We start from the raw sequence: 12,147 nt of genomic DNA on the forward strand, positions 1-12,147 counted from the left end.
GCGGCCAATCAGCTGCGAGCAGAGTCGATCGGTGTGCGTCACAGTCCCCCCACTCCTCGCTGCACCTTCTCTCCTCTCCTCTCACCCTAGTCCCTTCTCTGTCATCCTCCCTCTGCTGCCTCTCACTTTGCTCACCCTCCCGCATCCATTCCTGCACTCTCGGTCTTCTTTTCCCCTCTTTCATGCTCACGTGGCTGCAGGCAAGCCACAGTGGCTCAGTTCTTTTTTCATTTTTTCAAAAATATTTCATCATACCTATGCTACCAACAAACAAACAAACAAATACGGCACAGTGGGCACAGACGTACTCACACGTTCGGCCACACACGTTGACACGCGCGCCTGCGCACATTAACACAGGCACAGACTAAACGGCCACACTCGTATGTCTGTGGAAAATCACCTGAGAATGACAAGGTCAGGTTGTGTAGGAGGACAGCAGGATGTGGACATGTCTTTAGGTGGCCGAAGGGAGGGGGGGGAAACACAGAGGCAAAGCTGCATGACCTAGATCTCAAGTGCGCTGCCACAGTAGCAGAATTAATTCATTTGATGTGTTGTTGTGAGCACTGAAGAAGGCCCGAGGCTGAGGAAATTGTCCACTGAGGCTGCAAATATGGATGACAGAAGCAGCTGAGCAGCCGTGGGTAAGACGAGAGCGAGGGTCCAGCACTGAAGACCCTCACGGCTGATTCCGTTTCCTCCTCATTATCTAGCCCGCATGCGTGAGACGCCGCAGGATCTCGATACGTCTTCTCAAAGGCCTATCTTTTATTTCCATATCCCATGATGTGATGATTTTCGTTAAGAGTGGTTATATAACTGAACGTGGTGACCTAGTATCGTGGTAGATTTTCACATCGATGCGTGGTAATGATTCATAAGAACGACTGCCAAGCGAAATTGTGGATACACCGTCGTTTTCTTTCATAAAGCAAACATCACTTCTGGTTCTCTAGAATAATAGTAGTGTTCAGTAGCTCACCCTCCTTTGCAGCTAAAGTCTGCACACAGATAGATAGATAGATATGTGGCTGTGCATGGTTTTGTGAGTGACGTGTGTGTTTGTGCTAAGGCTAAAATATTGCTGAATGTGTGAGAGGTCAGCTATGAGACAGACTTTGGCCCATACAGTAACAGGAGTTGACCAAAGGCTGCCTCAGCCTTCTACAGTGCGTCAGCCTGCCTCGGTCACTTCAGCAGGCCACTGTGTCAGTCTACTGGAGGGAAAGTGCAAACTAGACTGTCACTGCTGCCATCAGAGCATGACAGCATCACAAAAGACAATCAGGTGTGATGAATTCAGAAGACAGTATTACCCAGTGATGTCTCATGACATTAGCCTCAATGCCATTCCGCTCTCGAGGATGGTCAATACAGATAGTTTAGCTTGGAAAATGGAGAAATCGCAGCAGCGATTCATTGAAACGTTTGCAAAAATAAATGAAAATGCAGAATATAAGGCAAAAATTGAGTTTCTACCATTTAATGAGCTTGGAAGTCAATATTTGTTATGACCATCTTTATTCTTCAGCACAGCCTGATCTCTCTTAGGCAAGCTTTTTTGTAATTTCCTGAAGTAGTCTTCAGTAATAGATCTCCAGGCTTCTTGAAGGACATTCAAAGCTTTTCTTTGGATGTTGGCTGCCTTTTATTTTCTTCTCTGTCAAGATGATCCCACACTACTTCATAATGTTGAGGTCCAGATTCTGGGGAGCCCAGTCCATAATTGATAGTGTTCCACTGTGTGTTTTTCTGCACCAGCAGTGAGTTTGGGATCATTGTCATGGTGAAAATGAAGCCACTACCAATCCAAATGGTATTGCATTGTGGATTAAAATCTGTACCACTGTCCTGACCTCCTATGAACATACTGACCAGGATTTGAACCCAAAATTTCAGAATTGGATTCATCAGTCTATATGTCTTATTGACATTTATTCTGAGTCCAGTTCTTGTGTACTCTGGCATACCTCAGCCTTTTTCCTCAATGTTTCCCATTCTTACTAATTGCTTTTTAACAGCCGCTCTTTCACTGGGACCTTTTTGATGAGCCTTCAATGAACAACAGATGGATCAACTGAATAAATCTCTCAGGTCCTGTGTCGGGACTTTTTCTCCTGTTTCTTAAGGAGATGACTTCAGGTGCTGTTCATCTGCTGTACATGGCCTACCACTTCTTTTGTTCTCCACTTGTCTAGTTTCCTCAGATTGTTTATGGACATACTGCACATCATGCTAAGATATGCCAAGATTCCAGCTGATAGCCCTTTAGAAATTACCTTGATGAAGCAACAATATTATTATGTACACATCCAACTATGTTATATTTGGCATTTTTCATAGACTCAAATAAAGAAATGCAAACCTTTTAGTTTTGGACAAACTGTTAGTACCAAGTGCCTAAAAGTGCAGTTTAAAATTGGTTAAAATTACAGGAACTAACTCCATTGAAGCAAAATATACACAAATGTAAAGCTAAAGGCTGTTTCACAGCACTGTACTAAAAAGAAAACAGCACAAAAAAAGCACATAACATACAAAACAATAATTTAACCACAAAAATGTTTAGTACAGTTATACAGTCTACACAATCCAAAACATTTTCTTTAGCAAATAAAAAGCTGAGCTCTTGAGGGGGTTCGGGGTTTTGCAATGTTGCAGTATTACTTACATTACTGAGTCTGTTCAGTCAAACTTTAAGCAGGGAATGTTGCTAATAAATTCTGATTGGTTAAAAAAAAACACACAAAAGCCTGTTAGGGCATGGTTACTGCATTTGATTACTATCAGCAGAACTTGTACAGTAAAGAACCTTTGTTGACAATATCAGGCTGTTCATTCAGCCCCACAGTCCTCTTTGAGGCTGCTGGCTTTGTTGCTACTGCAGTGGGATTGGCTGTAAGGTGATGTTTTTGTCCAGCCCTTCTCATGATTTTGTGTTTTCGCCCGTTCTTGGTGAGTCACACAGCTTTTTAGATTATGAAACAGATCGAACATACAGAGCTGGGGGTTACTGTCTATTTATAGGTATGATCTCATATCCAACTTTTTAATCCTGCTTTTGATGCTGACATGGAACACTGAGGCCTGCAATACACTGGGTGATGTAACAGGTTAGTGAGGGGTTTTTTTTTTTAAACCACTCCACAGCATGAGTGGATGGTGATATATGACTTATAATCTATCAGCCATGCATGAGCATCTGATGTCTGCAGTCTTTGAGCTGTAGCACCATCAATCAGAATGGTAAAAGCGATATTCATTAAGAGGCTTTGAGTGTTGTACGAGGGTAAGTGCTTCACCATAAGCACTGCAGTGTATTTATAGGATGGCATGTACGCTGCATAAGTGTGTGTGCGTGTGTATACCTGTTATCAAATGTGTTTAGCGATCATAATCATAGACAACATCGAAATGAGGCATTATTTGATTTAGTTTTTTATTGGAATACATATTTGCTCGCTATCACAACACTGTCCATCATATGCTTGCGTTGCCTTTTTTGCTGACTGTGTTCTACACTGACACACGGCGTGCACACATACACACATCCACACTTTCATTTTCAAGATAACATCGGTAAATAAGGCAACCTCAATTGCAGACGGGCATCAGCGTCCCTCTCGGTGACGTCACTGTACTATCCGCATGTCGTTTGTCACGAGAGCGCAAACATCTCGTCTCTCCAGCCAAGTGAGTCTCATCATTTAAACTTCAACAACTTCATGAATAACAAATAAACAGAAACTGTTGTATGAGATCTAAATGCTGTTTACTGACTTTGCTTTCCAACAATATATATTTCCAACACGTATGCGAAAATGTTTATAAAAACTAGCCTATTTATTAAATATAGAACAGTCTCCAGGTAAGCACATAGTTTGCTGATTAATCCAGCTGAGATTATGCCATATAATGTCCTTAAAAGCTTCCAGTGTGTCACTGTTACATGTCATATAGGATTTTCTCCCAGATAATATGATATATGGAGGATAATATTATGATATATAACCATGTTTATAAAGCTAAGAAATTAGATCCTATTTATTCTAAGTATTCTCTCAATGCGGTCTTTATATAACATTCTTTGCTTAAAACATTATTTCAAAATAAACAAAGATTCTTTGATTATGATCCATAAAGCAGTCTGTTACTATACCCTTTGAAACTAGCAGGATCAGTCATGTGATACTACGCAACCGAGAAACCGTCCATACAGAGGAATGCAAAGATTTGATTGGTTTAAAACTGTGAATGGCGACCGCAAATGATTAACATTCATGTCACAACTCTGCAGTTTCATTCAGTCCTTGGTTCCCTCTTTGCTGGCGCTATGCCCGACTTTGCCACTTGAGGGTGCTCACATAAAATCCAGCAGCATACCTTTAATAGTTCAGTGATACGGGCTCATTTCATGAGGCACAATGTATATGCGAGAAATGTGGAGATGTGATGTAAAGGAATGATAATCTGATCTACAATGGAGAAGAGTGTTTCACACATCTGCACCACAAAATCATTTCAGAGGTCTGCACATTTAGCTCTATCAGTGACTCAGTACTTACACAATAAATTAAATACATTCAAATTCGCTTCAGTAATACATTACCCGTTTGTGTCACAACACAAACTTAGTCTTACAGTATGTCATTTTAAGCTATTTGTAATTGTACAGTTTTCTTAGTCAATTAGCAGCAAGAAATCCCGTCGCCCATGAATGAATCAGATTCTAGTCCCTCATCAGTAAGCTATGCTCACCTCATGAACTCTACCCTCACATAAGGTAAACAGAGATGAGCACTGAAAATAATACATTCCAAATTAACGGAGAAAAAAAATATTTGATGCTTTCAGATTATACATGATCAACAAAAAATGACCTACATGCATGTCCTGATTTGGCAGCCCTCAGACCGTGCTTATATAAAGCATTACATTTCACTGTAACACATCTTCCTACTGGCTTGTCTCATCCCCTTCAAGACACAGAAGCTTCATTTTAGGGAATCAGTACAGCGAAGAAACATCCATTTATATTGCCTACGAATACGTCAGGCCTTCTAATCAAAAGCTGACCTAAATCTATCCACAGTGCTGCAGTGTAACCATGACCACTTTAGATATTAAAACACCATCTGAAAGTCACACGCTTTAAGTACTGAGTTTGTTTTGTTATTTTTAACCATACTTGACTAATCTAAAAGAAAAATAATCAATCACAGATAATATCAGAAGCACAGGTCTATCCATGTATTGAGAGTATAGTCAAACTAGACAACGAATACCATGACAAGTCTATGTTTATCTGACAGGCGTGAACACGGTCATGATAATACGTCCTCATTTTGTTATGTGGTTGAATACAGAGTTATCTTCCATGTAATTTGATTGTCTATGAACTAAATGTCAGAGAGAGAGAGAGAGGCACCAGACTGTAAGGTAGGACAAGTAAAACAAAACGGTAAACAAATAAAGAAGTCTCTCTATATAAATATAAACTCTAGAATTGTCCCATATCTATCGAGTTGGTCAGCGTTTGATCAATGCACAGAAATATAAAATGGCAGTTCTGAACAAATTTCCTCTAATCCCGGGTCAGCTTCGTCATCCCTGCCTTCTAAGTCTTCCCGTGTGGCAGAAGAGGTCAAACTAACCTTGTGTGGGCATCTAAAAGCAGCTATACCAGTCTATAAAATGCGCATAAAAGAGAGAAGGCACAGAAACACAAACCCACTGCAGAGTGGCGTAGACAGACAGCAGCAGTTTCCTTTGTTTTTGGGAGCAGACTGGATGAAGCCATAGGTCTGCCTGCAACAGACGAGTCTGTGTGCAGAGGTTTTTATATATCTGTCTCATTTTCACCGAGTTTGTTTTGAACCTCTACGTGGATATGACTGAATCGCCCATCGTTCATCTTCTGGTTCTGTCACGAGCACGGCCACAGACGACTCGTGTCAGCCACCACAGCCAGCATCACATTTAGCAGATGATGAGCCAAGACGAGGTGACTCAGAAGTGTTCTTGAATGCACCCTGTTGACAAAACTGGCTTCTTCATTTGATCCGTTGTGTAATTACCCCTAATTACCCCTAACCTACACTGAGCACAAAAAGCTGCTGTACTTAAAAGTCCGACAACAGAACAGATCTATGCTGCTTTTCTCCATTTTGTCTTTCAGATCAAACTGAAAAGGGAAGCTACAGGTTCATTATGCACCTAGTCTCATTTCATCTTCCCTGTCTTCTGCTGTGTTATTTGATTTGCTGTCTTTGACTGACCGGGTTCTGTCTTGGCCACAGTCATATTTGCTGGCACTTCTTGCCTCTTTCCCTGTTTGAATGGGTCTCCTGTCTTGCTGGTGCTACGTTGGTGGGCAGGTGTTGTTGCTTTCACAGGAATGGGGACCTTGCCCAGGGCCAGATGGGGGTCTTCTCCAATGTTGACAGTCAGGTTGGTGTACAGTGGCTCAAGCTCTTTGGAAAGCAGCTCATAGGTCAAAGAGTTAAGGCCGTCAGAGCGCCAATTGAGCCTGGTCCTTTTCAAAAGGTCAAACCTAGAATGACAAAAGCCATATTAAAGATTGTGTGAAGGTTTCACCCAGCATAAAGCTTTTCATCTGGCTCTCTGCGAGGAAGCAAAGATGTATATATTGCAAAGTGATTGATTTTAATGATACTACAAGACCAAGACTTTCCATAAAAGTTAATAAAAGGCTGAGGACAATGGAGAATGAGATAAGACCTAATTACGTTTTAGATACAATCAGTCTGAAAATACAAGCACACTCCCTGAGGGAAGGTAAGCAGAGGACAAACTCTGTATAAATCACTGTGTCACCAGACAAAAAGAAACAACTATAATGGTAAAAACTCAACATGAGAACAGTTGGAGAAAAGAAAAGTTCATTCTGACGCCCGTGATCAGGTCGTTTGAATATCTTCCCCTTTTACTGAGGCAGATATTCCATTAGATCAGATGAAGAAAGAGAAAAAAAAGTCTTTACAAATATTTTATATGCCTGTGAGTGTGCCAGTAAGTACCTGCGTGGATTTTGCTCATTGCCTCTGTCTCCTTTATGCTTGATCATCTTGTAATGGCCAATGGCCACTGGAGGGCGCACAATCTTCATGCCAGACAGACGCACTCTGGATCAGCAGCACACAACAGTAAGCCAAAAACAGATTCTTAAACATGTATTGTACTGCATAAAACTGGAAAGCTAATCTCAAAAAAACAAACTTTACATAAACATCTAGCCCCCTGCGGGCTACATTTAACGAAGGAAAAATCAGGATTACGAACAGAAGAGGGTGAAAACGTATTGCCATGTCTTATGGGTGGTAGAATATACTGCGGTTCCCTTTTTCTTTTCCATCTGTTGCTTTTGTACCACTCCAGTTATCTAAATCAACCAAAACAGGGTGTAACTAATGCTGCGAATGTTCTCTGGATGATATAATTTGCAAACATCATGCACAAAAGGCAGTGTTACCAAAGGTTGTGAAACATTCTTGGATGTGTTGTCCTAATTAAATTTTATTGTTGCATTCAGTTCTTACAGATTGGCAAATGTTGGAAAAGCCACAGAGTGGAAAGAGGGGACCACAGTAAAGAAATGAGAAGAGTTTGAAAACTCTTAAGCACACAGCCTAGTCCAAGTCTGCAAGCTAGTGCATGTGAACATACCCACTGTGCCCACTCCAAGACATACAAAGAGCAAAACCACAGCAATGGGAGGAGACATGAAGATGAAAGATGATGTTAGGACATAAAATATAAGTCAAAGCAAAAGAAAACATGCGGTACTGAAGCTGTAAACATGAGAAAAATGATGACTGACGAGAGCAAAACAGAGTGAAAAAGTACAAGAAGAGGCAAACTGAAATGGTTATGCATGTAGTTCTGATGATAAATCCCAACATGCACAGTTTACAGTTCACTCTGTCATCATGCAGGGTGTCTGCCTCATTTATCCTCTTTACCTGGCAGCAATGTCATCATCCTCCCCGCCCCAACCCCAGTACTGGTTAGGGAAGCCGTTCATCTTCATGTACTGGTCTGGGGTCACCGCAGATACCCCACCAAAATACTGTGAGTATGGCAACCTGGGAGGGTCACAACATGCACAATCTTGAAAATAATGTCTCAGGGCAATGCAAATGTATGAAAGACCAGCCCCACCCTCGTTTATTCTGTGCTTCTACCTGTATCGGAACTTATCCATGGCCACAGACAGGTGTGTGGGAAACTGTTTGTGGCAGGTGTAGGTGTTGTGGTCGTTTTCAGGCAGCAGGTCAACATCATGCAGGAAGATGCAGCTCCAGTCTTCATCTCTGAGTGCCTCCCGCACCCCAACGTTTAACAGCTTGGCTCGGTTAAATGTGCTGTTTCCCCACTGAAACATCAAATGAGGCAGATTAATGTATTTACACATTAGTATGTGAAGACTTAAATAAATGCAACAGTTTTTAGTAACCAATTCAATTCTGAACAACAGGGATATTTGAGGTATATCGCAGCAGAGCACAAGGTAATTTGTTGACACTGATTAAGAGCACATCATTTTAGAGATTTGCTTATTACCTGAAGGAAAAAATGAATCTCCAACTACATCACTATGGTTAAATTCAGCTACACTGTAGCATGGGAATGTAATGTTTAATACACAGAAATTGTGACGTATCAAGTCCCATCTACCATGGAAATATCTGAAATATGATTTGCTTAGATCGAGAGCTGTAACCTAAAAACAAAGTCCATTCACCTCTATTGCACTGGTCCAGGCAGATAAATCTAACAAACACATATCTCACAACCATTTTAAATAAAACCACACTATAATAATAATGACTATAATTTGCAATAAAACTAGTTAGAAGTCCTACAAGAGCTGTAAAAACAGCAACATTCAAATATGTTCACTGGACACTTTTTTAAATTAAGTACACCTCCTTTCTTTAATTCTTCAATGCACAGATTCAACAAGGCGCTAAAAACATTCCTTAAAGATTTTTGTCTATACTGAAAGGACAGTATCACACAGTTGCTGTAGATTTATTGGAATAGCTTCCATTCCAGCACAAAACAAAGGTGCTCTACTGAATTGAGACCTGGTGACTGTGGAGGCCATTTGAGCACACTGAACTCAATATCATGTTCAAGAAACTAGATTGAGATTATTATAGCTTTGTCACATGGTGTGTTATCCTATTCGAATCAGCCATGAGAAAATGGGTACACTGCAATTACAAAAAGGATGGATATGGATAGGTATGGTCAGCAATAATGACCATGACCAAGTGGGCAGGGGCACAGCCAAGGGGGGGCGACAAGGCCTTTTCACCCAAAGAACTGCTGATCACTGGATATTTTCTCTTTTTCGTGCTGTTCTCTGTAAACCCTAGAGATGGTTGTGTGTGACAATCCCGATGGATCAGCGGTCTCTCAGACAAGCCCAGCAATGATGCCACGTTTTAAGTCACTGAAATCACCTTTCTTCCCCATTGTGATGCTTAGCTGGGCTGGTTGTCACGACAATGTCTACATGTCTAAATGCATCAAGCTGCTGCAGAGTGATTGGTTCATTAGATGTTTACATTTACAAGCAGTTGAACAAGTGCACCTAATAAAGTGGTATATATTAGATACAGTCAATGCAGGACTATTAAATCTTAGCCCAATACTCCAATATCACAAGACCAATACTTTGTAGCAGCACATACGCTACTATTACACTACCATTACTATTACACCCTTAACATCATTAGGCAAACGTTTTACTCAGTAGCTATGCACCTCTGATCCACTAGAACAACAATCCCACTGCATAATGCTATGCTTTTGCTCATGGAAGGCAAACATGCAGCTGTTGACAATCACGTTGAACAAGACACTAGCAGAATCACTATAAAACAGCTTGCACACTCACTTATACATAATCTGACCTGCTGTACTATGTAGATGCTGTAGTGTATCTGCTGTCTCTGCAAGAAGGGGTGGAGGTGGTAGAGGAGGGCACGGAGGTGGCTCTGGCGGTTTCGGTACGGCACCACTATTGCTGTGTGGTGGCGTGGTTCACAGTCTGGAGGCCGGTAGCGTCCACCTGGCAACACTAATGGGTTTCTTTGTCTGATCTCCTCCAGAGACAGAGGAGATGAAAGATGGACAGACACGGGTCCAACTGGCCAAAGGAAAGGAGAGAGAATGTTTCTGGCTTTTTTTCTGACTATCAGCTCAAGAATACAAAAAAATATCAACATTCATTTTGCTTTTCACTGTGTGCTACACTCACAAACATTTATTTGTCACCCTTCTCTCTCTCACCCAGCAATGGAGAAGGGATCTGGCAGTCTCTTAGTGGTGGGCCGGTGGCAGGGGGTCCAGTGCCAGAGTTGCGAGGAGGGGGAGGTGGTACTCCCAGATGACTGAGGTTGGTGTATACATCATGTGGTCGAGAGTAATCAAACTCGGGCTCTGTGGTGTGCACCAGGACAGACACCAGGCCTCTGAAGCCCCCAAGGGAGAAATAGAGCACAAAGGCAAACTGGAAGCCTATCAGCAAGGCTAATGTGCATGGAGAGTCCAGAGAGCGCCCACAGTACGCCATTATTCTAGGGAAACAGAGTGGAGAGATGGGAGGAGATGAGGGGAAAGTATAGCAGTTGAGTGAGGTGGGGGTTGTGGAAGAGGTGGAGAATGAGCAAGGAAAGGCAGAAGGAGAGGGAGGGGAAGAAAGGAGCACTAAATGTGGACTCAGGTGCACTGGAGGTGGGCTTCCATTTTTAGGAATGGGTGATAGTAGTGGTGAAGCTCAGTCAGCACTGCCATCACCTTCTGACCACAAAACGTCAGCTGAAAGAAAAAGAGAAGAACAGCTGTTACCTTATGGTAACCGTTGTTTTTTTTGTATCATTATTACATTACAACAGTCTAGATGTCAGGCACCTGTTTTTGTAAGGGTCTAATTAAAACCTATCAGGGACCAGTAAAGCCTCGCTCCACTTTTCTCCTTCTCCTCCTCCTGTCATCATCAGGCTCTCTGTGAGATAAAGAAAAGAACTGAATGCATAACAATGCAGCACCAGTCCTGTCACAGTGTTTGGACTGCTGTATGCTAAAACAGGCCAGGGAATGACAAGCAGCTACAAACAAATGTCATTCATGTTTGCTTCTTTATTTAGAATGGCTTCGTTTCAGCTGACATTTTTCATGATGCACGTATGGAAGCGAGTCTGTTAAAACAAATTAATCCAACATCGAGGTCCCTTTAGTCCAAACAGTTAGATGCGACAGCTATCCAAGTAGGAGTTGCTTAATCACTTAATATGATGCTAAGTTTCCCGAGGGAGACGACAGTTCATTCACTTAAAAACAAGAAGAAGAGTAGGAAGTGGATGAACGCAAAGGCGCCGTAGTTATGACCAGGAACAACCTGCCATGCAGGTGATTAGCCTATGAGCATCCATCTTTAGGCCCATGCAGTGAGCATGTATTGCAGTATTTACATAACTAAAGGGAAAATATGTCAGTGACATTTATTCAGCAGCATTGCTGTGTACGCGACTTCTCCCGTTACCCGCAAAGGCTCTCGTTTACGTCAAAGATTTATATTCCCAGGTTCGCGCAAGCTTCCCCGCACCCCGATGCACGAGCCGACTCACCAGCACATCCCTGCGACATGTCAAATCCAGCTCCTGGCTTCCTCTGAGAATCGACGGGCCGCTACGGTCGTTACAGCGACGCGATGGACTATAAGATGCTGTTTTTCTCCTGCTGATGCCGGTCGATCGTCTTTCCCCTCTTCCTAATCTCTCGTCCAACGCGAAATGTGTCCGTAGCTGCTCGGAGACCGCTGCAGACGTTTTCACACGCAAGATCATCGCCGCATACCCCTCTAGTGTCAACACAAAACACACAGACAAGTGCGCTCTGCCTCATCGAAACACGGAGGAGAGGCGCACCACGGTGACGCGCACAGCGGCACATTTGAAAATTAAAGGAGAGTGTGATTGTGCCAGCAGTGAATATCTGACCCTGCGCAGTGAATGCTAATAATGATGACGAGAGGTTGATTGCGCCATCATAAGGAAAATTAAAATGTATCAGTCACGGTGACTTTATTTTACAGGTTTTTCCCCCTTCCAC

General features: G+C 42.2%; 1 protein-coding gene across 1 annotated transcript; it reads right to left on the minus strand.

Annotated features, from left to right (window-relative positions):
- Positions 1–2,688: 2,688 nt before the first annotated feature.
- b4galt3 (UDP-Gal:betaGlcNAc beta 1,4- galactosyltransferase, polypeptide 3) lies at positions 2,689–11,950 on the minus strand. The gene is made up of 8 exons (XM_063463131.1): positions 11,664–11,950; positions 10,948–11,041; positions 10,327–10,854; positions 9,948–10,183; positions 8,208–8,398; positions 7,986–8,108; positions 7,044–7,148; positions 2,689–6,556 (listed from the first exon to the last, which is right to left on the minus strand). The coding sequence occupies exons 3-8, from the start codon at positions 10,607–10,609 to the stop codon at positions 6,226–6,228; spliced, it is 1,269 nt and encodes a 422-aa protein (XP_063319201.1). The 5' UTR covers positions 10,610–10,854; positions 10,948–11,041; positions 11,664–11,950; the 3' UTR covers positions 2,689–6,225.
- Between the last annotated feature and the right edge of the window lie 197 nt (positions 11,951–12,147).

The sequence above is a fragment of the Pelmatolapia mariae genome, linkage group LG20 (genome assembly GCF_036321145.2).
Source record: "Pelmatolapia mariae isolate MD_Pm_ZW linkage group LG20, Pm_UMD_F_2, whole genome shotgun sequence".
NCBI lineage: Eukaryota > Metazoa > Chordata > Actinopteri > Cichliformes > Cichlidae > Pelmatolapia > Pelmatolapia mariae.